General features: G+C 56.7%; 12 protein-coding genes across 12 annotated transcripts; 5 read left to right on the plus strand and 7 right to left on the minus strand.

The window, feature by feature from the left end:
* Positions 1-12: 12 nt before the first annotated feature.
* On the plus strand, positions 13-1,710 carry SPBR_04893 (nuclear protein qri2; the record flags this gene model as incomplete). Its single annotated transcript, XM_040763170.1, has 1 exon — positions 13-1,710. The coding sequence occupies one exon, from the start codon at positions 13-15 to the stop codon at positions 1,708-1,710; it is 1,698 nt and encodes a 565-aa protein (XP_040615678.1).
* A 395-nt stretch (positions 1,711-2,105) lies between these two features.
* SPBR_05056 (alpha/beta hydrolase) lies at positions 2,106-3,323 on the minus strand (the record flags this gene model as incomplete). Its single annotated transcript, XM_040763333.1, has 1 exon — positions 2,106-3,323. The coding sequence occupies one exon, from the start codon at positions 3,321-3,323 to the stop codon at positions 2,106-2,108; it is 1,218 nt and encodes a 405-aa protein (XP_040615679.1).
* A 989-nt stretch (positions 3,324-4,312) lies between these two features.
* On the minus strand, positions 4,313-5,148 carry SPBR_05245 (uncharacterized protein; the record flags this gene model as incomplete). The annotated part of the gene is made up of 2 exons (XM_040763522.1): positions 4,313-4,597; positions 4,681-5,148. The coding sequence occupies 2 exons, from the start codon at positions 5,146-5,148 to the stop codon at positions 4,313-4,315; spliced, it is 753 nt and encodes a 250-aa protein (XP_040615680.1).
* Positions 5,149-6,150: 1,002 nt separating this feature from the next.
* Positions 6,151-9,147, plus strand: SPBR_04638 (uncharacterized protein; the record flags this gene model as incomplete). The annotated part of the gene is made up of 1 exon (XM_040762915.1): positions 6,151-9,147. One exon carries the CDS (start codon positions 6,151-6,153, stop codon positions 9,145-9,147), a length of 2,997 nt encoding a protein of 998 aa, XP_040615681.1.
* Positions 9,148-9,937: 790 nt separating this feature from the next.
* Positions 9,938-12,332, plus strand: SPBR_04711 (uncharacterized protein; the record flags this gene model as incomplete). The annotated part of the gene is made up of 3 exons (XM_040762988.1): positions 9,938-9,949; positions 10,057-12,041; positions 12,095-12,332. 3 exons carry the CDS (start codon positions 9,938-9,940, stop codon positions 12,330-12,332), a joined length of 2,235 nt encoding a protein of 744 aa, XP_040615682.1.
* A 636-nt stretch (positions 12,333-12,968) lies between these two features.
* On the minus strand, positions 12,969-13,484 carry SPBR_05372 (uncharacterized protein; the record flags this gene model as incomplete). Its single annotated transcript, XM_040763649.1, has 2 exons — positions 12,969-13,046; positions 13,125-13,484. 2 exons carry the CDS (start codon positions 13,482-13,484, stop codon positions 12,969-12,971), a joined length of 438 nt encoding a protein of 145 aa, XP_040615683.1.
* Positions 13,485-14,166: 682 nt separating this feature from the next.
* SPBR_05238 (uncharacterized protein) lies at positions 14,167-15,015 on the minus strand (the record flags this gene model as incomplete). The annotated part of the gene is made up of 1 exon (XM_040763515.1): positions 14,167-15,015. One exon carries the CDS (start codon positions 15,013-15,015, stop codon positions 14,167-14,169), a length of 849 nt encoding a protein of 282 aa, XP_040615684.1.
* A 3,465-nt stretch (positions 15,016-18,480) lies between these two features.
* Positions 18,481-19,338, minus strand: SPBR_05235 (uncharacterized protein; the record flags this gene model as incomplete). The annotated part of the gene is made up of 2 exons (XM_040763512.1): positions 18,481-19,165; positions 19,241-19,338. 2 exons carry the CDS (start codon positions 19,336-19,338, stop codon positions 18,481-18,483), a joined length of 783 nt encoding a protein of 260 aa, XP_040615685.1.
* Positions 19,339-19,927: 589 nt separating this feature from the next.
* Positions 19,928-20,363, plus strand: SPBR_05392 (uncharacterized protein; the record flags this gene model as incomplete). The annotated part of the gene is made up of 2 exons (XM_040763669.1): positions 19,928-20,227; positions 20,289-20,363. 2 exons carry the CDS (start codon positions 19,928-19,930, stop codon positions 20,361-20,363), a joined length of 375 nt encoding a protein of 124 aa, XP_040615686.1.
* A 276-nt stretch (positions 20,364-20,639) lies between these two features.
* On the minus strand, positions 20,640-21,089 carry SPBR_05388 (ribosomal protein l36; the record flags this gene model as incomplete). Its single annotated transcript, XM_040763665.1, has 1 exon — positions 20,640-21,089. One exon carries the CDS (start codon positions 21,087-21,089, stop codon positions 20,640-20,642), a length of 450 nt encoding a protein of 149 aa, XP_040615687.1.
* Positions 21,090-22,140: 1,051 nt separating this feature from the next.
* On the plus strand, positions 22,141-23,375 carry SPBR_05049 (uncharacterized protein; the record flags this gene model as incomplete). Its single annotated transcript, XM_040763326.1, has 2 exons — positions 22,141-22,317; positions 22,383-23,375. 2 exons carry the CDS (start codon positions 22,141-22,143, stop codon positions 23,373-23,375), a joined length of 1,170 nt encoding a protein of 389 aa, XP_040615688.1.
* Positions 23,376-23,846: 471 nt separating this feature from the next.
* On the minus strand, positions 23,847-25,601 carry SPBR_04869 (glycylpeptide N-tetradecanoyltransferase; the record flags this gene model as incomplete). Its single annotated transcript, XM_040763146.1, has 1 exon — positions 23,847-25,601. One exon carries the CDS (start codon positions 25,599-25,601, stop codon positions 23,847-23,849), a length of 1,755 nt encoding a protein of 584 aa, XP_040615689.1.
* Between the last annotated feature and the right edge of the window lie 1,114 nt (positions 25,602-26,715).

A 26,715-nucleotide genomic window follows, 5' to 3' on the forward strand; every position in this document is an offset into this window, starting at 1 on the left:
AATTCTCGAAACATGGTCCATCGGGGCAAGGACGGACAGAGCTCGGCGAGCGGAAGCAATGGTGTCGGTAGCGCCAGCAGAAGTAGTCGTGCCGAACGGGCAGAACGGTCAGAGCCTCGGTCTGCACCGGTCGATCTCTCTCTGTCGCAAGCCGAGGATGTCCAGTGGGATGAGGTCGGCTACGACGATGATGTGGATGCACACGAGGCGGCGGCACACCGGCGGATGCTGCAGCGCGAGATGCGGGGCCTGATCAAGCAGACGACGACCGACCAGGCCGCCTTTTACGACCAGGACTCGCACGCCGTCCACGACTTGCTCAACGAATCGAGCCACCTGCTCAGGCAGACGCGGCAAACCACCGAGGCCACCATCGACGCGACGCTCGTGCTGCGCGTGTCGGAGCTGGCGTTCAAGCGCACGACCAATTTTCTGGCCGAACGCCAGGACCACACCGGCATCGACCTCGAGGACTTTGCCACGCGATGCCAAGACTACATGCGGCTGGGGCGGGGCATCAAGAACATGCACGCGCGGGAGCTGTCCCGGTCGCAGCGCAAGCGGCGGCGTGGGGAGGCGCTGGCACACGCGGACGACGGTGCACGGCGGGCGATTCGGGACGCGCGGGCCCGGGCCCAGGCAGCTCGCACCGCCGCACGGTCGGCGGCTCGCGCGGCCGCTGCGCGCACAGCGGCCGCCACGGGCGCGGAGGCGGTGGTGGACGAGCTGTACGACATGAGCGACGACAGTGGCAGCAGCGGGGACGACGTCGACGACGACGACGACGACGCTGCTGAGGACGAAGCGGGTGGTGCCGTGCAGAGGAACAGGCGGGCAGCATGGGAGCCGCTGGACTGGGAACACTTTGGCCGGTATGCTTGCCTGCCGCGCACGCGGCGTCCCGCGCTGGCACGGTTCTTGCCGCGCATGGCGCCGGCGGACGGCGACGACAAGGCACGCGTGCAGCGCAAGCGGACAGCGGCGCTGCGGCTGGCGGAGCTGCGCGAGGTGCGGCCGCAGGTGCTGCAGGCAGACGAGCTGGCGGCGACGAAAAAGAGCGACAACATCCTGACGACGTTGGCAACGGACATTTTGCAGCAGCTGCGGCGCGCGGTGGCGCGTGGCGCAGAACTGGTGCGGCGGATCCAGGCGGCCGGTCTCGACGAGGACGACAACGAGGACGGGGACGAGCCCGGCTCCGCAATGGCGGCGGCGATGCAACAGCTGCTCGAGCAGGTCGGCATCCACAGCAACGGCGGCGTCGACCTGATCCGTTTCGCGGTGAACCCGCTGTCCTTCTCGCAGACGGTCGAGAATCTGTTTTACATCTCGTTCTTGGTGCGCGACGGGCGTGCAGGTCTAGCCTACGACCACACGGGTCTGCCGTCCATCTTCCCGACGGAGGCTGAGGACGGCGGTGGTGAGCGCGTGCAGGCGATGAACGAGGAAGGTGGTGGAGGGCGGGACGAGCGTGAGCTCGGCGGCGGGAGGCGGCGGGGCAAGAAGAGCCGGAACTCGGTACATGATGACGAGGCCGGGGAGAACGGCGGAAGTGCGCCCGAAGACACGCAGCGGCACCAGCTGATTCTGGCCATCGACATGGCCATGTGGAAGGAGATGATTGAACTGTTTAATATCACGAAACCGATGATTGAGCACCGGGAGTCGGCAGAGCCGTCACACCCGAGTGGGCAGACGTGGTTTACATGACGTGGGCGGTTGGACGGTTAGGAGAAGGAGCACAACGGAAGGATAGGCAAGATTTTCTAAGCATGTTTAATGTCCAGTAATGAAGAAAAGCTGATGCATTTTTATTTGTGTTCTACTAAACACAAATCTATATTCAAAAGAAGAAAGCCAACAGCGCTACAAGATGCGAATGGCTATGCAACGAAATATAATATACAGTGGTGGGGATATCTCTGAAAGGAACAAATAAAGCTGTATGTATAAATGTAGTGAGAAGACGTTGTTGGGAGGTAGGGCCCCAGAGTGGAGTTGTAACAAGGTGTAAGGAGTGGCGAAGTATGTTGTGTCTCGTTTGCTGTTCAATTGTTTGGTCGGGACGTCGGCTTGGTCGGTCACGAGTTGTTGTTGAGCTTCGCCTATTTGCCTTCCGCATCCTCGGGAGCCGTTTTCTCCCCCGCCTCGCTGGCCTTGGGTGAAAAGTATGCGACGATCTCATCAATGTGCCCGACCAGTGAGTAGTGCGACTCGCCCGGGTAAACTTTCAGGACGGCGTGCGGCATGCGGTCGGTAATCTGCTGGATCCAGGGCAGGGGCGTGTTGGTGTCCTGGTCGCCGTGCCAGAACATGACGGGGTCATATGTGATGTCCTCGAACCGGAAACCCAAGTCGCTGCACAGCACCTGGGCGTCCTGCACAGTCGGCTCGGCACCCTGCGCAAACGTGTGAAAGAGGGCGCGGAACATGGCCTCGCGCCGTTCGGGAATGCTGCGCTTGGGCTCACCGTCCTCCTCGTCTTCGGGGTCAGCCTCATGCACACCATGCACATCGTCATCGGCAGCCTTGGTCGACCCCGGTTTTGTCGTGGCGACGGTCGACAGCGACTCGACCGACGCGGCTACGGCGGCGACTTCTTCAAAGTCGGACCCGGCAATAGAGCCTTCGCTTTGCGTGTCGGCCAGAGCGATCGCCTTGGCTTTCGCCGCCTCTTTTCTCTGTTTCTCTTCCGTCTTGTGCTCCGCCTGCTTCTTGTCCATGGCCGCAAACCAGTTGTCGATCCACCGCGAGACCATCCGCGTTCGCACCACCCACTGGATCGTGCCCGCCAGCCCGGCCACCATCACGCGCAGCGCCCACGGCCAATATGTCGCAAACCAGACCGTCACGCGCGACCGGCGAGGGATCACTCCCGCCGCCCGGGACGCCCTGTCAAAGGCGCCGCCGCCGCACATGACGCCGACGTGTGTGAGCACACCGGCCGGCAGCTTGGACGCACACGCCAGCACATAGGGACCGCCCCCGGAGCCGCCCAGGACGCCGAACTTGCTCAGGTTCTGGGTCGAAGCAAAGGCCATGACATCGTCGGGCCAGTCGAGCATGCGGCGACCGGGCTGCAGCGTAGACAGGCCGTAGCCGGGGCGGTCGAGACACAAGAGGCGGACCTTGTGGCGCTTGGCAGATTTGTCCATGGCCTGACCCTCGAGGCGGTTGGAGGGAAAGCCATGAAAGTAAAGGACGGGGGCACCCTCGGGCGCGCCATACTCGGCAAAGCCCAATGTGCGGCCGTCCGGCAGGGTGACGGTCTGGCTGTCGCGGTCAGGTGCCGGTGCCGGCTGGGATGGCGCTGCTGAAGACATGGCCGAGGTAGTGTGGATGAAGGAAGCGGTGCAATTGGGTGAGGCGACGCCGTTGCGGTTCAGCTTGTTCTTTGTGTTCGAGGAGGCAGCGCCAGATGAAAAGGCGGAAGACAAAGGGCGGCGGACAAGGGCAGTCGCCATGACAAAAACGGACGGGGAGGGGCAGGCGCGAATAAGAGAGGCGTGCCAGTGCTGGCAGGCGCAGAATATTGAGGCACGTTGTGTGCGGGCCGGGTTGGGCCTGCCTTCTACAGCGAGTTAGGGCTGCAGTCCGAGTATGGTGCCGTTTGCAGTCAGTCTGTAGACCAATGAGGCAGGCACGACGTCCATGGAGCATCCGTTGTTGTGCCCTGTAAGGTTCTGAGATATTGTCCCAACTTATTTGAAAATAGAATTTGGGCGAATCAATCCCTTGTTCAACACAGGCGCAGAGAGCAAAATGCAGTTGACAAGGCTTTCTGGCTCTTCCATGTCAGATCGGGGTGTTTGCAGCCGACTTTGGGTTTTGTGTGTCCTTAGGTCGTACTTTACTGTCTTATTTTGGCTTGTCAGTCGCTGAAGTTAGCCTCCTTCAGGACATCTTAGTCCAGAGCAAGAAAAGGAGAAATATGGAATGCAGGAAATTGCAAGTCTGTTCACATGATGTCTGAGTCAAGCTTTGTTGTCGGCGCAGCACAGCGCATTGGGCATTGCCGTGTTCCGTGGTTATTCGATACAGAAGGACTCCGCTGCCGCCTGCTGAATCCCTTGCAATTTTAGCGTCTACGTGCGCTGAGCCACGGTGAGCTTCCTATTTCCCCCGATCACCACTTACACGCTCCGCCAAGCTTTTGTGTCGGAACGATCGACGCGTTCCGGTGTTGGTTGCAAGTCCGACAGATACATATTCTCGCCCTGTCGTTAATGTCACATTATGGATGGTAATGATATAGTCACTTGTAATTTCAGTACGATGCTACATTCTTCGTCTCAGTCCCCTCCCACCCATCTCACGACGAAGACTTGCCGCTCTCGACAAGCTCCTTGCCAATTTTGCTCATGTCCTGGTGCATAAGTGTGTCAGTCTTGGCGCCGTTGATTGCTGCATCGAGCATGACCGACGCAAGAACGGTCAACGGGATGCTGGGTACACCGGCAACAAAGCCAAGAAGCGGTGCCATAATCCAGTCTTGGACGACGCGGCCGCTGGTGATTAGACCGGGCTTGACGATAATGGCCTCGACGTCGGGCTTGTGTTCGGCCGCGTAGGCGAGTACCTGGTTTTCGGTTTCGCCCTGGGAACCGTGTCAGCATGTCGGCGATGAAGAAAGGGCAAAATCGGGCGAAGCGACCGCAGGCAGGACGAGAAAAAACTCACTCGCATCAGAGTGTACTCGGGCTTGAAACTCGGCGTCTTGGTCTGGTCGCGCTCGGCGGCAATGCCGCTCATGTACATGAAACGGAACGGCGAGGTCTTGGTGCTGCCACCCCGCGCGGCGTAGATCGCCCGCAGGCCGGCGAGCGTGCTCGTCTGGCAGACGCGGCGCACCTCGTCGAATGGATAGGCCGACGACTTGGACGGCGTAATGGCCACGGTCCAGATGCAGGCGTCAGCGCCGGCAAGGGCTGTCTTGACACGGTCGTCGGCGTCGTAGGGGCCTTCATAGTCCTTGACGACGACACTGGTGAACTTGGCGGCGTCGGAGCTGCCGGGGGCGATGTCGCTAGGCACAGGTGTGGCCTTGCGCGCGAGAGCGACGACGGACGTGACTTCGGGCCGCCGCAAGCTCTGGCGAATGAGCTCGGTCGCGGTGTAGCCCGTGGCGCCAGCGATGATGAGTTTCATGTTGAGCAAAATTGGATTGTTCTGGGATAAAGTCGGTCGATGGATGATGCGAACTGTGCTCGGGTCGACGAAAACAATACCATTTCTACTCCGCAGTTGTCTAATTGAATCAGGTTGGCCGGACTTTAAGTCATAACACCGCATCTACCGCCGGGACGAGTTCGTCTGCGCGAGAGACCGGTGTACCAAACGACGAACACGAAGTGTCGTCTTACTTTGAGAAATGGCCGGGAACAACTTCGCAATCTAAAGCAGGGGGATCAGGTAGTGCGAGGAAGGGAGTGATCTGCGCTCCGCCGCCTTGCGCCTCGCTGGGCCAGACCATTCGCCTGGCAGGGCTAGACGGTGTGCATCGCTCTTCCCGAGCAGTAGTTGTCCGTACAAACAACCTCTGAAGGCCGTCGCCGGCACCTTCCCTCGTTCGCCTGCACGGCAAAATTGCCGAATTCGGAAGCATCCAGCAAAAATAGAACATGGCATGGGAGGTTCGCCAGTCCGACTAGAACGGCAGGAACGCACCAGCCGACTTCCCTCCCTGGCTTCCCCTTTTTGACTTCCGTTCTCCTTTCATATGCACGGCCTTTTCTTTCTCCAAACAAACTATCAATACAATAGACACTCACCACGCTTTCAACTCTTCGACACACTTCTTTGTCATTTCCGCATTTTCTTTGTTGTCGCAAAACGCGACATGGCCGCGTCCGGTCAAGATACCCTTCTGTTGGGGCCAAAGACTTCGCAAGCCAGGCACAATGCAGGAAAAATGGAAGAAGTGCGTGAAAAGAGAAAGCGAGAGAAATAACATGAAAGGAGAAAATGCAAGGACATTTTCTTTTTGCGGTCGACGAGCAAGTGAGCTCACGGGCTGTTCTTCCTAACATTGTCAACTCGAAAAACAGCATCCGACGAAGCTTCATAGCGATACAACACCACGTCAAGCTTACCCAAGGTTACGATACTTGACTTTGATTAATTTATTTCTCGAAACAAACATCCGCAAATATGGACGAGCCTGAGAAACCGAAACAGAAGGAGGTGCGGCGGCCTTTTTGGGAGCAGCCTCCACCGCTGACAGAAGCCGAGCTGGCCGAAAGGAGGGCGCGGCGACGCGCTGCAAAGCAGAGAATTGCCGAGCTGGCAAAGGAAAAGGAAATTTTGGAAGCCCGCTTGGAAAGGCAAGCACGGGCGTTGCAACCACCGAGGCGCCCGGAAGGCAAAGGCAGACCGATCCGTTTTGCCAGGAAGCTGAACGCAAATATGCCTTACATTGAGCGCAATGTCAAGCCTGTCGTCATACAAAAACCGTCTGTGCCGGCTCTTCCTCCAGTTGAGCCCGAGCCCGCAACCGAAGAAGCAGCGCCAAAAGACAGCAAGCACGACAAGGCCAAGGAGACGAAGCGACCGCCGCCGCTAGACATAACCGTCAACAATGCCGCTGCTGCTGCCATTGCCACGGAACGGCGGCCTGTCTCTCCACCAGACCGGCCACCACGGCCTATGCGTCTCGCCGACGAGAGCGGCGTCACACTCCATCACATTCTTCTTATCGTTAACGAGGCTCTCCGGGTCGAGATGCAAAAGAACCAGGACGTTCACGATGCACTGTCCCAAGACATCCAGGGCCCAATGCAAGTGCTCGGCGATCTCGGCAGGCTCGTGAACATGCTGTTCTGGTCCATGGAGCAGCACCGGAAGGAACTGTGGCGCAACAGAAGGGCGGCCATCCAGGCAGGCCAGCCTAACGAGCCTAATAAGCCAGCTCCAGTAAAGGAACCTTGGCGCGGCGCACTGGCAATATTTTCGACACCCATGCGTTTCTTTACTATACCACCTCAAGACACTGGCCGAGACGTCCGCGAAAACTCCCATCCATCTGAGAACGTTGACGTAGACGGCGAGGATGGCGGGGACGAGGGTTACGACGACGATGATGACGATGACGACGACACTCTCTTCTCCATCATGGAGGCCGGTATTGCCAGGCACTGGGCATTTGACTCGGACAATGATGACGAATACGACCCCGTCGTGCGGGCTTTCCACAACAGCGCCCAACGCGATGAACGCATCACGCGGGCTACGCGTGCTGTCAAGCGCAGCTACGATGCCGTTTTCAACGACGACGAAGATGCGTCCAGCTCCGAACTGGAGTCGGCCGCCGAGCTGCACGACAAGAATCTCCTGGACTACCTCAACATCCGCTCTCCTTCGCTTCATCCCAAATTTGGTGCCGACGAAGACAGTGATCACTCGTCCGACCCGCTTAACCCGCATCGCCACAAAACATACGATATTCAAGAGCAGCCCAAAGAAGAGGCAGAAGAAGAGACGAACGAACGACAGGAGGCCAGAGACGCTCGCCGCAGAGCCAGGGCCGAAGCCAGGGCCAAGGCGGCCGTCTCAAAGGCAGAACGTGACTCGCTGCTTAAAACGCTTCAAGAGGAAGCTCATGAAGTCGCCACGGCTGCCGTCAAGAAACAGCTGGCCGATCTCGAGGATGAGCGGGACGCTGCGCTACAGCTAGCCAAGGAAGCGGTACATGAACGAGACAAGATGGATGCGGAGACGGAGGACAAGGCCAGGGACATGGACAAGTTGCGCACTCTACTGCGGGAGCTGATTGATCGAGAGTTTCCACACAAAGATGAAGAGGTTACGAAAGAGGAGAAAGATAAAAATGAGGTGGTAAAAGGCGAGGTCGCAGAAAGTAGAGAAGGCGTCATGAAACCCGAAGGCGCGGAAGAGGGCGGAACGGAGATGGAGACGAAAGAGGAAGTCGAGCACAAAACAGAGAACAGCAAACAAGACGATGAACAAGAAAACAGCAAGGCGAAGGGCGAGCACGAAGAACGCCCCTCCGCTACAGAAGATAATCCGGCGCAACACTCAACCGAGACAGATCTACTCCCGGAACTGCCTTCCACGTCCGACTTCATGAAGAGAGCATCACGCCGATCTTCTCGCCATTTCACCCGTCCACCGGTATCACCAATTCCGATACCACCCTTGACACCATACCCGCCTCTAACCCCAACACTCCCAATAGTTCCAGCGACTCCATCAACTCCCATGGCCAATTGGGACAGGCAACGGCTTGTCAATGAGGTCCAGCGCATGCTTCACGCAACAGCACCACCCCCTACGCCTCTAGTTCGACAGTTCAACCAACGACCACCGCCTCCATCTCCGGCACTGTCGCTGTTCAGTAGCGGCACCGCCGCCTACATCATCCAGCGGGCCCGCAAACCGCTCGGCACGGGTTTTTTCGCATCGATACTCGACATCCTGTTGACCATCCTTCTCATGATTGCGAAGCAAAAGACCAATGTCGAAACGGTTGGCCGGTGGATCTGGTCTGCTTTCATGGTGCCAGCCTACCTGACTTTGACAAACATCGCCTTGCGGCTGTGGAACCGAAGACAGCGCCTGAGTCTACCACCGCTGTCAAACAGGACTCGCAGCCAGACAGACATACCAGACGATGCCACTGGCGTTGATCTACCTCTCGTGGCTTCGCCGGCATCGCACAGGTCCATTGCCTCGTTGCAACTGCACGACGCTCGCACGGCACTCGCCTTGGCCTATCGCCAACGTATTCGCCACGCGTACATTCTCTTCCCCAGAGATGCCCTCGCCGAGCTCACCATCTTCAACTTTGTTGTCTTTAGCATATTTCTCCTCTTCAGCGCAATCAGCGAGCGCAACCTCTGGCTGGATGCCAACAACACGGCCGACGCACCGGCCCAGTACTTCCAGACGTCTGTGCTGCGGTACCGACACGACACAGGCTCCTGCTCCACCATGCCGCCCCTCGTACCCGGGCCGTACCATTTCTGTGCCTGTATCCCAACGCTCTTTGATCCGCGTATCATAATAGGGCCGCTTGTCTACCTGATGGCCGTGTGGAACGACAGCGTTTTGGATTATCTGTGGCTCGTGGCCCAGTGGCTCGTGGCCCAGAGACTCGTATGGGGATTGAACAATGTGAGCCAGCTGTAGCCGTGGACTGAGTCAGTGGGTCGACGAGGGGGAGCCTGACTGGTTGCTGATTTGGCATTGTTTCATACGATTCTGAATTTTAAATAATTATTTTAAGCAAAAAATATTCACAATGTTTATTCGATCCAAGGTTACTCCTGTCATCTCTTCAACGTGAGATTGATGTCTACTCTAAGTCGAGTTCCTTTTAGACCCATAATTTATCACGTGATAATAATGTTTTCTTACATAATCTTCCTACACAGCAACCCGCCTAGTCTCGCTAGGCTGGATTCTCTGTTCAGTTTTCGCCCTAGTCGCGATCCTGTCACCAACCAACCCCTTTGCTAGCGATTTTTGATTGAACTGTTCGGGACGCGCGACGACCCTCCGCGACAACCAGCCCATCTTCCGGCGCCGACCACCCCGAAACGGCCCCCAGACCAACTTTCATTTGCGATAAAAGCGTCGCGCTCCCTTGTTTGGCGCACGCGATCCTACTTTTTTGGTCTATTGTCAAATTTTGGGATGCATCCCAGTCAAATCGATCACCAATTTCGCCAATTGACAGCATTGAGCGTCCATCGCCATCGTCGCGTTTGCTCCATCCGCGCATCGCCCCAGGCTATCCTACCACGTCTGAGGCCATCGATTACACAAACGGTCGAAGCGATCATCACGGAAGAACATTTCTATCACGCGAAGCAATCATCTACTTGACCATTGGACGGCTGAGGCGACGCAGCCAACAAGCTTACAACGGCGACCGAACACGGGCGCTGACAGGACGGCCTCAACGCCTCTCTTCGCCATGGCTCCATCTGTATGTCTCCCTTTGCAAGTCGCGCGGCGCGACCGTAACTGGCACGCAATCCTGCGCTCCTACTAATACTACCTTTCCCCCCTCTCCAGTATAGAATAAGTACGCAGACGCGACGTGGTGTACGCAATGCCTACCCGGAGCACGATGACTTCGAGGGCCTCCCCGTCCGCCAGTGGCGGCACGAATGGATCAACATCGAACCGCCCGTGACCACCCACACGAGCGAATCTAAAAGCAACAACCGGTGGGCCATAGACCTGCCTCACGGCATGCCCAAGGACTGGCACCTGCTGCCACCCCATACCCAGGACCTGCTGCGCGCTGCGCGCTCCGGCATCTTGTATAAACGGCGCGCGCCCGTCGAGGAGGAGGAACCGGAAGCCGACGGTGCGGCTGCTACGGCGGCTGGTGCAAACAATGCCTCCAATGGGGCGTCAGGCGTGGCTGGCAAAACGGCTGGTACAGGTACCGCCGGCCACGGTCACGGTGCACATGGCCAGGGAAGCAACGGTGCTGCGGCAGGTGGCGCGACGGGCAGCAGTGCACATGCAAACGGCGCTGCCGGTGCTAGCGACAAGAAGAAGAACAATGCCAGCAGCAACAACACCAAGGACAAGGAAAGTGGCTACGCTGTCAAGGTGTGGAAGCAAATGGCCCGCGACATCGACTCGCCGATGCCCTCTCATCTTGCCAAGCGCCGCAAGAACACCATTGTTCTGCCGCCCAAGCAGTTGACTGACAGCAACGGCATGCCGGCCAGCGCCAGCTTCGCCATGCCCATGGTTACCGTGGCCAGGGTGCGCCGCCTCGATGCCGCGGGCAACGCCTACGAGCAGTCTGTCACGCTCGCCGATGGCCAGCAGCACGTGGTCGACGGCGAAATCCTGTCCACGACCCTCCTGCCCGCCACAACGCGCGACCTGCCGCCGACGTTGCAGCAGCAACAGCAGCAGGGCGACCTGCAGGGGACACCGAACCGCAAGCGGGCGCCTCCGCCACGTCGCAAGCCGAAGGTAGGCCGGGGTCGTAAGAAGGGCGTCTTGCCCCCGGGTCTACATCGCGGCCGTGCTGCCGCTGCCGCTGCTGCTGCTTCGGCCGCGGCAGCGGCAGCCGCTGGCAATCCAGGCGACCCCGCTGCACCTCTGGCTGACGGTGTCGAAGGTGCGGCGGCTGTGGCGCCAGTGGACGGTGTGACCGCAACAGAAGGAACTCCGTCGCTGGAGCAGCAGCTGCCTCTTCCGCCGGTCGGTGACGACTACCTGCCTGCAACGAGCACGGAACCCGAAGGAGTTGCCAGCGAGAGTGTTGTTCCCAAGGACGATTTCGAATCGTCACTTGCCCCTGAGCCAAAGGAGGAGCCCCAGGACGAGGTGATGACCGACGTGCCTGAGCAACCGCAGTTAGAAGCAAAGCCCGGCTCGGAGCAAGAGCCAAAGCAGGACATGGTTGGCGAACTGCCGTCGCAACAGGAGTCAGCACAGGTGCCGTCAGCCGAGCCGGAGAGCAAACCAGAGCAGGTCGAGGAGCGGCCAGACGAGCCGATGTTGGACCAGACGGCAGAACAGCCTGCTGCGGCCGAGCCAGAACTGCAGGAGACGCCTGCAGAGGTGCCCGAGGATGAGGCGACGGCCGACGAGCCGCCGCTACAGAGCGCACCTGAACCCACACATGAAACAGCGCCTGCTTTCGCAGAACCCGCCGTGCCGGAGCCGGCACCGGTGCCAATGGCTGTAGACTCTGCTGTTGAGCCCACCACTGGGCCTGGGCCTACTGCTGCAATTGCGGAGCCGGAGCCAGGACGTCAGCCAACACCCACCGTCAAGGAGACAGCTGCACCGGTTGCTGCTGATCCGGAGCCCGAGGCGGCGTCGGCACCACCTGCACCAGAACCTGCACCAGAACCTGCGCCAACAGAACCTGCGAAGCAGCCTACGCCCGATGCTCCGGCAGCCGCGCGCGAGCCAAGCCCAGAGACGAAGACGCCCGAGTCGGCGCCGGCACCTGCACTGGAACCTGAACCGACCATTGCTGCTGCGCCTTCGGCCCCCCTCCGGCGCCCGCTGCTGAAGAGCCTGATGCGGCCCCAGCGCCTGTTGAGGAGCCGCCCACAGCCATGCCCGAGCCTACCTCGACACATGCTGAGAGCGCTCCTGTCGAGCCAACCCCATCTCCACCACTGCCGGCGGCAGAGACCGATGCACCTCCAAAGGAACCCACGCCTGTCTCGCCTCCAGCAGCAGCCGCTCCTGCTGTCGACGACACACCGGCAGCGCCATCGACGGAGGAACGGACAGCAGAGCCTGATGAGCCGGTTGTTGCTGGTGTTGCCGAGTCTGCGGCTGCAACTGCGCCGGCGGAGGCGAAGGACGCAGCCGGCGCATAGAGGCACAGGTGCAATTTTTGTACGAGATACGGTGTATACGGCTTTTAAGTCTTTCATATTGGCTGATGTATCTTTTTGTTGTTTCTGGCCCAAGACCATTTGAGGAGTGTGGTATTGTTTCTGGGCTAAGGCGCGTCTTGTGGTTACCTCGATTATATAGTGTTTTTGGTGTATATCGGTCAGCTTTCTTGTTTTATTATTTTCTACCACCATTATGTTACTGTCATATGTATTATCTGCATTTCCTACTCTACTACAGACGACCTAGATTCTCTGACTATTAGTTCTAAATAGAATCTAGCGTTTGTACTGTTTTATTGAACGTCTTTTCGTCAAAAATTTTTTCAAAAAAACAACTGTTTCGAAACAATTAAAATAAAACAATAGTTTGTTTCTCAAAGAAAAAAAATAGCATTTCCACTAGATACCACGAATGTGAAAAGTCGGACACCACGACCATCCTCGTCCAGCGACATCATAGCCCCGAAAGCCTCTTGACATGTTCCACCGCCAGTTTCTCTGTAATCATCCTAATTTCATGGCCTCCTTCGACACCTAGCCCATATCTTTGACCTATTACACCATCCCGTTAAGTTCATTCGAGCCGCCGGTCCAGCCGACAGGTGACATTCAATACTAATGCGAGTCTCGGAGGGTTCCAAAGAGACTGTTCAGGCCGACGCCACACGGGTGGTGCCAGTCAACTTGGGCTGTCTGTTAGCGGCGCTCAACATGGTAGACAAAAACGAAACAAACGAAACAAACGAAACAAAAACGAAATGAAAGACCTACCAGGACTGGCGCCGGCGTGAAAGCCGAGCCGCCCACACTGCTCTCCTCGTCCATCTCCTTGACGTGCGCCGCAGTTGAGGTGGACGTGGCCGCGGCCGTCTTGGCTTCTTGGGCACGGCGGGCCTGTTCGCGCAGCCGCAGACGGCGCAGGACGACAACGGAGCCGACAACGAGGACGCCGGTGCTGCACAGGAAGAACCAGAAGAGGAACATGGTGAGGGCGTTCATGTTGCCATTGTTGGTGGTGGAGGTAGAGGTGATGGCGGTGTTGATGGTGCTGGAGCCGGGGTGGGCATCGGCGCCGGAGGCGGCACTGGCCGAGGGCGCAAGCACGTCGCCGGTCGTGGAGGGGATGATCATTGTACAATGGGTATTTCGTAGTAGTTGATGTTCTTTTTGGTGAAGAAGCTGCGGAATGCGACTGCAAACGAGTGCGTAAGTGATATCAAAAGTCGCGACTCTGGTCAAGGCGAAGAAAATTAACGAGAGACAAAAAGAACATCAAGAGAGCAAAAGAAGTCGCAACTGAACGATAACAGCTACATTTTAACAAGAAGCCCAAGTCACTCGTGCGTGGAAGGTATCGCGAGGCAAGGTGGTGGCCGTGTAACGACGACTCGATGTTCTCCTCTTAGCATTGTTCTCCGCGAAACGCGCGAAGTATGTAAAATCTTACGATTACCTTTGCGCACTTTACACGGCCATCCCCACTCTGCTTTGCCCGCACGTATCGTATTGTTCTTGTCAGGCAAACACGGCACAGAATGCAAATGACAAAAGAAATTAGTATTTTGTAGAATCGCATGTAGCGGGACGTAGTGTAAACCCAAATCCAAAGCGTATCCGAAAAAAACAAAGAACCAAGACAATGGAGAAATAGGGCAAAAAAAGTCCAAAAAGCAAAATAGCTTCCTTTCGCAAGGGCTCCCCCGCTGTCCTCCTCTCACCGCCTCGTGGTATAATTAAGTGCATTCCAGCGAATAAAAACAATCCGTCGTCCTCGTCGTCTTCCCCCTCCTATTTCGCGTGGGCGCCTGCCTCTTTACTTCTGGGGCATGACCATGCCCGGCTGGGCCTGGTAGCCCTGGGCCGGGTTGGCGACAAGGTGTGCGGTGCGCGTCTTGACCTCGTTGTCCTGCTGGATGAGCGAGCAGCACGGGCACCAGTAGGTGGCGCAGCAGTCGGCCGTGCCGTCGCCCTGGATGCCAAAGCGCTCGCGGATCTCGCCGCGCTTCATCATAATGTAGATCCAGCCGCAGCCGGTGAAGCAGTGGATGGCGAGGAAGACCATGCAGTCGGAGTTCATGGAGTCGGCGCCCTGCATGGTGGGATCGCGCATGCGGTCGGCCGTCTTGCCGAGCAGGACGCAGGGCAGGAAGGTGCCGAGACAGCACGAGTCGCACGGGCTGCAGTCCATCAGGCTGTGGTTCCACTCGCTCTTGTTGGCGACGCCGGGGCCGGCGCCGACGACAGCACGCTGCATGGGCTGCTGGGCCGCATACTGCTGGGGCTGCTGCTGGATGGCGCGCTGCTGGGGCTGCTGGGGCTGCTGAGGATGCTGAGGATGCTGAGGATGCTGTTGCGGGTGCTGCTGAGGAGGGTACTGCTGCGGGTGCTGCTGGGGAGGGTACTGCTGCGGGTGCTGCTGAGGCGGGTATTGCTGAGGATGCTGCTGAGGAGCAAACTGCTGAGGGTGCTGCTGGGGAGGATAGGCCTGGGCGTGTTGCTGAGGCGGTGGCGTGCCGTACTGGACGACGCCGGTCTGCTGAGGCGGGTAGGCGTGGACCGGCTGAGGCGACGGACTGCCGTACTGAGGCTGGCCCTGGGGCGGGTAGACCGCCTGCTGGCCAGGCGGCGGCGTGCTATACTGCGGCGGAGCCTTGTAGTCCATTGTGTGTAATGTGTAGTTTGTGAGGTGGTGAGATGGTGAGTTGTGGGTCAAAGAGACGTGATGCGTCGATGATGGGACGGAAGGAAGTAGGGGAGACGAAGGAAGATGAAAAGAAGAAGAATAGGAAAGAGCCAAGAAAGAAGAACCAAAAGAGAACGGATGGAAGGAGGGGGCGCTCAAGTAATTAAGAGTGGAAAGAGCTTTGGGGGAGCCGGGAGGAATGCTCGTGTCAGACAAAAGAAAAACAGAGCAAGGAGGAAAGGGGGAAGGGTGTGCAGAGTGCGCCTTCCCGTTGATGGACAGCTTTGGATAGGCTCGATGGAGACAGGGGGCTCGGCCGCATGTGTATCTTTATGACACTTGTGAACAGCGCAAAGTGCAAAGGACCCAAGAAAAGGGACAAACTAAGCATGGGGCACACCCGGACTACCAGAATTGGGACACTTGTGCGGTGATTTTTTTTATTTGTGCGATTCGACTGGGAAGGATGGACAAGATGGGCTGTAACTGGGCTGAGTCGCTGGGGTTGGAAAGGCACACATCAAGTTCACCAATACGGAACAAAGAAGGGATTGAACTACGGGAAGCAGCTACACAGTACTGAGCCACAAAGAGATAGCAAGGGAAAATAGGAGAAAAGCTGCCAGGACGGAGCAGGGCCTTGGCAAAGCCCAAGATCTGCAGCGTCCTTGAGAAGCCTTGGTACTAATCTTATACACGTGCATTTGGTGGACATGAGTACGAAGCAGCTGGCCAGATACGTCGTACTTGTGGCAAGCTTCGGACGCAGATACACACAGGAAGGGACTGCCACGATTGTCGGAGTCAAAAGACAAGAGTTGCCTGCTGCCCGTCTGACTCGTACGACGATCGCCTGGATGTACATGTTGCTGCTCAGATGCTGATTTCCTGTTCTTTCCCTGCTCCGCTGTCGCTTTCTTAGCGCGAAGCTATTCTAGCCGTTGCCCTAAGGAACCTGCAAAAACAGCCTTGCCGAGACGTCATGTCCTGGCAAGTCCATCGCTGCTTCACTGATGGGTGGACCGCGTTACAGACGATAGGCGCGTTTAGGACTCGAAAGTACAAATGTACATGGCACCCCTCCCTCTTTCGTGGCAAGAAAATGGAATGAGAAATGACAGGATAATGGGTGCCGAGAGTTCGAAAGCGGCTTGTCTCAATGGCACACATCTGCGACGGCATGTCTGCAGGTCCTTTGTCTTTGCGTGTCCCGATAGCCAGGCCACCTGGCCGCCACCACATGAGACCAGCAGCGCGGAGCGCAAGGGCCCAGAAGCAGCGAAGAGGACGGCGGACTGAATGTGTCGAAAGATCCTGAGCTTGAATGCTGCTTGAGGTTCGTTGTCATCCTTTTCAAGACGCATGTCGTCCTGGAAGATCATTTTCATCCTTTTACGTTATATTAAAGCCGGCCACAATGGGTTAGAGACCTTGCTGACAAGCGTACTCACGTCGTAAGATGCCGGGGCTGCGTTGCTTCATTGCTTCCCTGCATCGTTTTGGTTGTGAAATGTGACCTTTCTTCAAAGGACTGTGGAGCTACTCTGGGCGTTTTGCTGTTAATTTTAGATTAACTTTTTTTTCTTCTGGGCTGAGCCTGCAAAGTGGCACCCGCTAGTGTGGTGCGGCTACTGGGAAAGTGGACTTGCAGGGACTAGTCATGGTGTGGGGCCACTTTCCTGTCGGTTGTTGACTGTTGGCACTGCCCTGATGGCGCGATGGAGACACCTCGATAGGCACTGTTGATGCCACTAACAGTGATGGCTCTCTCCAACGCGACACTCACTCTTCACGAACGCAACCCATGCCTGGAGACCTTGCCGCGTTGTAGTGTTTCATGGGGCTACCAGCAGTACCCGAAGGGCGTGTTTGCGTCTTTTTTTTGTTTTTTTTTTTTTTTTTTTTTTTTTTTTTTTTTTTTTTTTTTTTTTTTTTTTTTTTTTTTTTTTTTTTTTTTATTTATATATAGTTCCATCCTCTGGCCCCCATCCTTTCAGGGCTGAGCAATCTCTTAACGCGCCGTCCGCGACCTGTTTCGGCGGGTTCCAAACGGATTGTCTTTGCAAGGAATGGGCATGCAAGTCACTGGTTAGGCATGGCGACTGTAATTGCGACGCACTGAGAGTTCGCGGTGGTGACCCAATATGGGAAACGAAGTCGGGTGTGGCACTAATGAGTAAACATCTCGTCTCGTGTTTGATCCCGAGCCATACTGTGTAGGCCGTTTCTATCCATTGCATGTTGCTTGTTTACATTGCAGACACAACGCATAAACATGGAAACGGCACAAACCGCAAGAGAGTGTAAAACATACTTTTCACACCGCTTTCAGTGCTCGCTGTGCCCCGTTAACGCGTCGTGATATGACTATGCGACGCGACTCTTGGCCTGGTTTGTGTATGGAGTATTACTCCTCCGAATTGCTATTTCATTCTTCCGCCTAATCTGATGAAGGAACCCGATCCTCTTGAGAATTACCACCATTTCGAGGGTCGAGCCAGACAGCCAGAGTCCTTTTTGTTCTGGACCTTTGATCATTCTTCCTTGTTTTCCTTCTTCCATCCTATCCATTTTGGATCTGCTTTTCCCACCATCCTGTCTGTGCTCTGCTCTCGTCGTGTCGATCGGTAGGCAATCTTTCCTCTTCAGTCACCATGGATAGGCTGACTGCACCACGTCGTTTTCCGTTTTTGGCCGTGACTTTTGGTCATCGATCCAGTACTGGACCTACGTCGTATTTCTCGTACAATTTCGCAACTGCTAGAGCCGCAAAGTTTTGCGTTTTCGCATCTCACTGGTCCGGCCAAAATTCTCCGTCCAACAAAAGGGTCGATCAACGTGGAGACTCGTTTTGGGTCTCTCGTACGAAGATTGCTTGTGTGAACTGCGCTGAAGGGATTTATCTACTACGAAATGTCCTAAGAGCATCTATAACTTTCGTCAAGAATACATGTTTATCCCTTCATTGGTTTCACTCTGCCTGAGTTCCCGAGTTTCTTTCAAGGACTTTCAGTACAAAATTTTGGAGAGAAGCGGCAAGATGGAGACCCGTTGGACGCTCGATAAAGCTGCCTGACCCAGAGTTTGCCAGTGCGTACCTGAGGTGGCTCGAGCCTGCCATGGCCGGCAAAGATCTGCGTTGTCCCCCAAATGGTGCACAGCCACAGCAGCTGAACCGTGGCCTGGGAACCTCATGGTCTCAAACAAGCACCCTGTCACTTGTCCTGGTCTTTGTCCTGGTTGGCCCGCTCTTTTGAAATGCCGTGACCCTTCCAACTGCGGCAACCTATTGCAACGTGCGGCCGTTTCTACTGCACTGGCAAGGCATGTGCCCATATGATATAAAATGGAGTAAGAACGACGTAAGATACATGTATCGTAATATGTAGTGCTTCGTTCTCCTTCCCACGCTGAAATCATCGTTGCCGGCCACGGTAGCACACATCACCGCTCCACTGCCTTGCTCAGAATCGTGTAGTCCGGCACAAACGTCTTGCCGTGCCGCAACCGGCGCGTCTTCGGCGCCGAAGCGTCCGTCGCAAAGCCCTCTCGCTCGTAGAAGCGGAGTGCGCGCTCGTTGGACAAAAAACACGTCAGCATGACCTTTTCGACCGGGGGGCCCAGGTTGTGAGCCACGATGCTCTGGAAGCCGAGCAGCACGCGGCCGAGGCCGGAGCCCTGGAGACTGGGCGCCACGTGAATTTCGAAGCAGTAGACGACGGCAAGGCCCTCTTCGTATGTCGGCATCAACGAAGTGAAGGCGCATACGTCCTCTGCCCTTGCTGCGGTCTGATCCGTGCCTTTGATGCCGTTGTTGCTGTTGTCGCTGTCATTGGTAGCGTCGTCAGCCTGGTTCCCCTCCTGGGTTTCGCTGACACTGCCGCCGTGCCCGACGCGCCGCACAAGAATGTATCGCAAATCTGGCAACCGCATCTCCTGCCGCTTGTGGTTGGGCCGCCACCTGAGCCTTGAGCCCTCATAGTCTCCCCGGCTGGTCGTCTCAATGAGCGTGTAGCAAGTCTCGAGCGTCGCCTCGTCCAAGTTGGCCGGCCGTGCCAAGCGGATGCTGTATACTTCGTTGGTGCCCGGGCGTGTCCAGGAGGTTTTCCACGGTATTGAGTTGGGAACCCTGTGGGTTAGAGGTGGGAACGAGTGCATATATATGATAGAACGAGTGCAAAAATATGTAAGCCGCTGGACTTACTCTGGCTCGAGGTAGCTTTTGACAAACTCGGTGTCAGATTTCTTGTTAGCCGTATCGATTGGGCTTGTCACGGCCCGCCGGCGTTTTAAAATGGCCATGCCCGGTTTGAGGCTCACGGGCCGTGATTTCTTAAGCCCAGCTGGGCCCGCGATCCAGCCTCGATCGCGAAACGCGACTCGACACGATGTTGACTTCGAACGCGACTCGGCGTTGTCCCGTGGCCGCGCCCGAGACCGTGTGCCCCGCTAATCCCACCCTTCCCAATTGACAGTAGGGTATGACACTCAGTCAGAGAAGGTGACAGTGGCGTGATGGGCAACCTTTCGCAGCCTTGTGTTGGTTGCTGTTTGTGGTCGCACCAGTTTGACGCTCCAACAGGCCGTTGGATATCGCAATGGTGTGTGGTGTGGGGCGCCGTCACTGGAGCCGGGTGTAATACAGGGCATTTCCACACTACCTAGCGAGCTAGCCAACCACTACCGCTCGAATCCAGTGCATTTCAGCCGAAAGCGAAAAGGCTGAGAAATGCAACGACATAAGTCGACGACATAAGTCGACGACATAATACAGCATACGGCGACAATAAATGACGGCCAAAATCAACTGCAAGCCAGGATAAGTCAATGACGCCCACGGACAGCACAGAATAGCACCGTCAAGCTAGACCTGGGCACACAGCCGAGCGCCATGCACCGCCTCGCCGGCCTCCGGCTTGCGATACGAACCATCTCCGTCTCGTTTTCGGTGCCGGTTTCTTCCACTGCCACTCGTGCGTATGCCACGGGCGCTGCCGGCCCTATCCGTACCTCCCGGATTGGCGGCAAGACGACCCTGAGCCTGGAGCATTTCCTGCAGCGGTCCCGGGCCCTGGCGCTGTACCGGACGATTGTGCGCGGGACCCGGCAGATCAGCGACCCGACGACGCGCGCCGAGACACGTCGCTTTGCGCGAGAAGAGTTTGAGCGGCACCGCGGGGTGACGGATTTGGTGAGTGCCTCTCAGTGTTCTTACATGGACCCGTGCAATACAATGCTGACTGACCTGCAAGACACATATCCGCTACCTGATCTCAACGGGTAAAACTGAGTGGCAGAACACAGAGCGGTATATTGGCGGGATGTAAGGCAGCCTCTTTGAAACAAAATGGACCTGCCACTACTTGAAATACATGGCCATTTGATAATTTAGTATGATCCAAGTTACAGTACGTGTGCAATTATTTAAAAGTCTTGTGAAGACAACCGTATATACGTTTGATGCATAAATTTGTGCTGATCATGTGTATATGTATCCCTGTGTCTATATACGACGCCAATTTTTCCCCTGAGTATTTCACCCTCCGCCTCATGGTATCGTACAAGTCGTCTTCCCCCCTCTTCTCTCCTTTTCGTCCATCCTCTCAACCTTGTCTCTGTTTGTGACGCGGGTTTGCCGAGCAGACAATGTACATGTAGCCATTATGCCGCTTGCCGCCCTTGCGCCGCACCACCTTGCAGTGCTCGCACCGCTTCTTCACCGAGCTGTGCACCTTCATGCCGCGCACCTGTTGCCGGCGGCCGTGGCCGGCAGCGTGCGTGTGTGCGTGGGTGTTGCCGGGGGTGTGCTTGTGTTGGCAGGTGGATGCGGAGGCGGCAGCAGTGGTCGGCCGCGTGGCCGAGGCGGCGACGAGCGAGAACACGCGCTGCTGCTGCTGCACGTTGGGTGCGCTGGCTTGCACGCGGAGTGCCGACATGGCCGTCGTCAGGGACGAGACCGAGCGTGTCGATGTGGCTGCAGAGGAGGTGGAGGCAGCAGCCGCGGCGCGCACAGAGGCCGGCGCCAGCAGCCGTGCAATCCGTGCAATCGGCATGGTGTGTGTATGTGGATGCACGTATGAAGTCGTGACGCGTGCAATTGAATCGGTACTGACGCGGGTGGTGGACCGATGTCGTCCGGTCCTCGAGTCGTCCGGCCGTTGAGGTTGAAAAGCTCTCCCGATTTTTTTCGATATTCGACCATAGATATCGTATGGGCGGAATTGTGGAGACATGGTCACGTGGTCATATCACCGCCAAAACCATTAGGATGTCATAAATGTCACTACAAGTCCAGACTCTCGGATAATTTGAGCTCTTTTGAGTTTCATTAGAATCAGTGTTCGAGACATGTTTACACACTTCGTTCTCGCGGATTTCGGACCTCCGGGTCCAATGTCACTGGTAGTCGTTCTCGTTTGCAACGCTCAATTTGAAACCTGTGGTATTTAGTGACTGTTGCACTGAGTCCAGTTTCAGCATAGCTTATTGTTTCTGCCTAGCTCGACAAAATACCGTAGACCTTCCACTGTAACTTGCCAAATTATAGGGAGTCGCACGCGTCAGCTAGCGCCTTCGCCGTCGTTTCCTACCATTCACAGGGGTTAGCTGCAATGCCTCGGCAACTGCACAACATCAGTAGAAGGTGCCAGGAGTAAGGCTGGTGCCTTCCCTCGCAGCACTCAGCCTTTCTGGCGATATCTTGCGAGCTTGCCTTGCGGTGTCTGTCTCGTCACTTATTCCATTCCCAGAAATACAGCATTTTTATAACGAACTCTCCTACCTACTCTATTTTCTACCAACTCCTCCCTACACCTCATTCCTACGCACCTCTTTTGTCTTTCTCCTCCTGTTGCATCTTCCCTCATTTACTTCGCTGAATCACCTCGTTGCCCCGACCGGTTGATCTTTTGAAGCATATCAACGAAAAATAGGCAATCGAGGAGACGACGTGCGCAGACAGTTGTCATAACTCAAGACACGGCACGGGACCTAACCCGGTCTGCTCAATTAAGCTTAAAAATATAGGCAAAAGACTGCGGATACTCCAGTCTAACGAGGCCGTACGACGACAACAACCCGCGACCGCAGCCTTCCTTTCCCACAATGGTTGACCTCACCAAAGTCACCACTGTCGCCGAGACGCTCAAGCACCCGTCCTACCCGGACGCCACATGGAACCTGCAGCCCACCCGTAGTGGGCGGCTGCCCGTGGCTGCCGGCCGGGGTGGACCGTTGCGCATTGGCTGGGAGGTCCACGGCGAGGGCCCCATCAGGATAGTGGTAGGTCCGATTGTCGCACATGGATCTTGTGAATGACTTTATGGATCGATTGCTAACAGTATTAGTTCATCATGGGCCTTGGGTCCTTCAAGACGGCCTGGCAGCGCCAGACGCTGTACTTTGGCCATGAGCGGTACAAGGACTACTCCGTCCTGCTGCTCGACAACCGCGGCATGGGCGACTCGGACCGCCCGTTGATGCGCTACACCACCAAGGACATGGCCCTCGACGCCATCGAGGTGCTGGAGCACGTCGGCTTTGTCAACCAGGCCGCCGAAAACGGCCGCTCGGTTCACGTGGTCGGCCTGTCCATGGGCGGCATGGTCGCCCAGGAGCTCGCCTGCCTCATCCCCAACCAAGTCGCGTCGCTGGCCCTGTGCTGCACGGCCTCTGCTATCGAGAACACGTCTGCCAGCATCTGGGAGAACCTGGCGAGCCGTGCTGCGCTCATCATCCCCAAGGGCGTCGAAGAGAGCGTCCGGGGCACGGCGGGACGCATCTTCAGCGACAAGTTCTTGACCGGGCCGGACAACGTGACGCTCCCCGTGCCGGGCACACACCTTGTCGGCCCGCCGCTGCGCCATCTGTACACGCCCGAAAAGACCATCCCGCCCGACACCATAGCCCTGCCCGAGCAGACAACGAGCAGTGCCGAGGCGTATACCAAGGACCCGGCCACATGGTACCGCACGTTTGACAGCAACTACCAGCGGTTTGTCGCGCAGGAAATGCATAAGCGCAACGACCCGCGGTTCTCCACAAAGGGCTTTTTGCTGCAGCTCATCGCCTGCGGCTGGCACCACAAGTCGGCCGCACAGCTGGCCGCCATGGGCGACGCCATTGACCGGCGCCGCATCCTGATCATCCACGGCACCGCCGACGAAATGATCTCGGTGCCACACGGGCGCAAGCTGATTGAGGCCATCCAGCCGGCGCAGTCGCACATTGTCGAGGGCATGGGCCACGCACCACTGGTCGAGCGGTGTGACTGGTACAACCAGACGCTGACGGACCACTTCCACAACGGCGAGGTCATGGCCGGGCGGGCCAAGGAATAAACGGAGGGTGAAGAGGGAGGGGGGAGGTGAAGGGAGAGCCGGAACAAAAACGGATTTGAAAAGGGAACCGATTTGATTATGTGTTTACGACCCTTTGTTTCTAGACTTTCTAGACCTAAGACTCCAGCTGGCATTGCATGCTGCTTGTACCCCGTACCCATGGCTAGAATCTGTCTCCGGAGTTTACGTTTCTGTATCTTTTCGTGGTTTTTAATATTTTGTATTCATGTTTCTTTTCTTAATAATCGCCTTTGCTGTTTAATGTTAAATGATGATTGTAATACTACTTTAGCCTGAAGGCGTCTTTCCAAACCCAAGCATCTCCAGTCCTCCGTTCATGTCTACCATCAAGGCTCTTCCAAAGACTTATGAACGCAAAACGCTCGCTAAGACGAACATGCTATGATTAACACTGTAGGAACGCCGTGCTTGCTTGTTTTTTAAACTCTTTTCCGCTTTCCTGCACGTCCGTTACATCATCACAAAGCCAATTCCGCTCAGCTTGTCTTCGTCCAGACGGTTGTTCCGGTCGACACCACCGGCTATCTGGGCAGCACGGTAGTTGAACAGGTAGTAGTGCAGCTGGCCGTCACCGGGGCCGTACTTTTGCTGCTCCAGGAACAGTGCATTGTCCATGATGGACAGCGCATTGAACACGTCGAAGCGGTTCTTCTTGGCCAGGATGAGCGCATCGCTCATCAGCTCGTTGAGCCGCAGCTTGAGCGCCGGCTTGTCAAAGGGCGTGGTGAGGCCGGTTTCGGTCGCATAGTAGAAGAGATAGGCGGCGCGGATGACGTTGTGGCGCGGGTTGTTGATGACGGACGAGTCGAGGCAGTAGAAGGAGAACATGTCGGTGATTTTCTTGGTCTTTTCGTCCTCCACGACGTACGTGTACACGACCTGCTCGTCGCCCGGCAGCCGCTTGTCGAGCAGCCAGTGGTCGACCTCCTCCTTGGTAAATTCCATGGCCATGTCGAAGCGCTGCAGGTAGCGCGTCAGCAGGTCCTGGACGGCGTCAATGTCGCCGGCGACCATGTCGCGCAGGCCCTTGGTCTTGGTGCGGTCGGGCAGCGCGTACTTGCGCACCTGGAACTGCGGCTTGCTGTTGGGCGGCAGCGGGCTGAAGCCGACCTCGTACAGCTTCTGCCAGTCGAGCGAGCGGTGGTAGTAGCGGGAGGTGCTGACGGGCTTGGGCAGGACCACGCCGGCCGTGTACAGCGCCTGCCAGACGCCCTCGAGGTTGCACAGGCGGGTAATCTCCTTGATCAGGATGGGTGCCAGGCGCTTGGAGCGCAGCTTCTTGTGGATGACCAGGAAGTTGACCTCGGAGGCGTGCAGCACGGCCGTGCGGACGCGCAGCTCCAGCGGGATGGCCGAAATGAAGGCCACGAGCTTGCGCGACTGCGTGGCGCGCACGCCAATGTGCCACGCCTTCTTCCAGCCGGGCGACATCATGGCCCACTTCAGGATCGACTTGGAGTAGCGGAAGCGGAACATGGCCTCGCCGTCCTCCACGAAATGGCCCATAAGCAGATCAAACACTTCCTGGAGCTGCACGTCGTCGGTCAGGTCCACCGTGTCCCACTCGAAGCCGTCCACCAGGGGCGGCCGCTCCTTGGGCACGTCGTCGACTGTCATTGCCTGGATGGGGCCCTCGGCCACGCTCTTCTTCTTACCGGCGCCGGCCTCGTCCTCGCCAAACTTGGGCACGGGCTGCGTCTGCCAGAACTTGTAGCTCGCCATGTCCTTTGCATTCTTGCCACTGGCAGCCATGCCCGTCATGATCTCGGCCAGGTTCATCCGCTTCAGCGCGGCCAGGGCGGCTTCGGCACTGATTTTCGGCTCGCCGTCGCCACCGCTGCCGCTGCCGCTGCCGCTGGCCGTCGATACAGAGGCACCCGCTTTGTCGGCAATCTCCTGCGAGATCGCGGGGTTGAGCTTGAGCAGCTCGGCCACCTGGTCGGCTGGAAGGCTGGAGATGGTCTTCTTCAGCTGCGACTCGGCATCAGCGAGCGTGGCCGCCTTGCCCTTCTTCTTCTTGTTCTTCTTCTTCTTGCCGCCGCTTCCCGCTGCTGCTGCGCTGCCAGCGTCCGCTGCTGTGGAAGCATCGGGGGCATGTGTCTCGTCGTCGGAGCCGCCCTCGCTATCAGAGGCGTCGGCCACCTCTTTGCCCTTCCCATTGGAGGGGATCTCGCTCAAGGCGTCCGGCTTTGCGTCCTCAGCCATGGTTGGGTAGCCCAGAGGTGGTTGTCGGTCGTTGCAAGGTAGGTATGTGCCGGAGATCGGTTGGAGGGCAAGGTAGTCGTTTAAATTGGGCGCAGAAAATATATAAAATAATGTTCCGCCTCGAGAGATTGTCACGAGCCAAAACAAGGCGACGCAGCTTTTCGAGACGTTGCAGATTTCCTTGCCGGTCTAGGCTTGGTCGCACGATTTGCGCCTGCCGTAATTCCTGGCGCACAACCCCCCAACAATCACCATACCCCGCCGACAGCTTCTTAAAACTGGGGGAAAGCTCGCTACCAGTTTTGGTTGAGAGTCGAGGTCACGTGTGTCGCTTGAGGCTGTGATTACTTGGGAGTAGTATTTCTAGTCAAGTGGCAGCAAGTATTTAGGACAGCTCTGAACATGTTGAATATTCTCTTGGTGTACGAATTATGAGATGCACTGTAAGGACTAGTCCTAAAGACATAACCATTGACATGGCAGGTCTCTTAAAATAAGAGAATGGTACTTGTTGAGGTATAGTTTGAAGCGACTATCGATGTCTCACACTTCAATTTGATGGGGTAGGACATAAACGCTGCTACTGTACGGCGATAAACATCTAGAGTATTCAATAGCAATAAAATACCACGTATACAGAGTTCCATGTGAGTTGCGAGGCTCCGGACTCGACAATAGCTTCAGTATGCATCAACGACCTTGTTTACTTCCATATGTCGTAGATCACCCAATAATTCCAGTAGCTTTATGTAAATTATTGACAGGGCTACATCTCATCGGTATGCGTGATATCATGGGATGGTCCCTTCGGTCAGAAGTTACCTGCCATCTCTTCTCACTCTTCCACATTCGCTTTGGATCGCAGAGAATACCTATTTGGGCCACCTCTCATTCCTTCAATGCGGTATCACGTGTAATGGTGTCTTGACAACCCGCTGTATTTTTAGCCACAGGGGCAAGCTAGAGGGAAAGAAGCAGGACCTGGCCTCCTGCATTAAGGGCCCAGGCCGGCCCACATGATGCCGAAACCCGCTCCTTACCCACTATCTCTCAGCTATCCAGCGCCCCTAAAAAACTAAGTCGTCCGCTATCGTGCAATTGGGCTGTGCTCCGC

The sequence above is a fragment of the Sporothrix brasiliensis genome (genome assembly GCF_000820605.1).
Source record: "Sporothrix brasiliensis 5110 chromosome Unknown Cont21, whole genome shotgun sequence".
NCBI lineage: Eukaryota > Fungi > Ascomycota > Sordariomycetes > Ophiostomatales > Ophiostomataceae > Sporothrix > Sporothrix brasiliensis.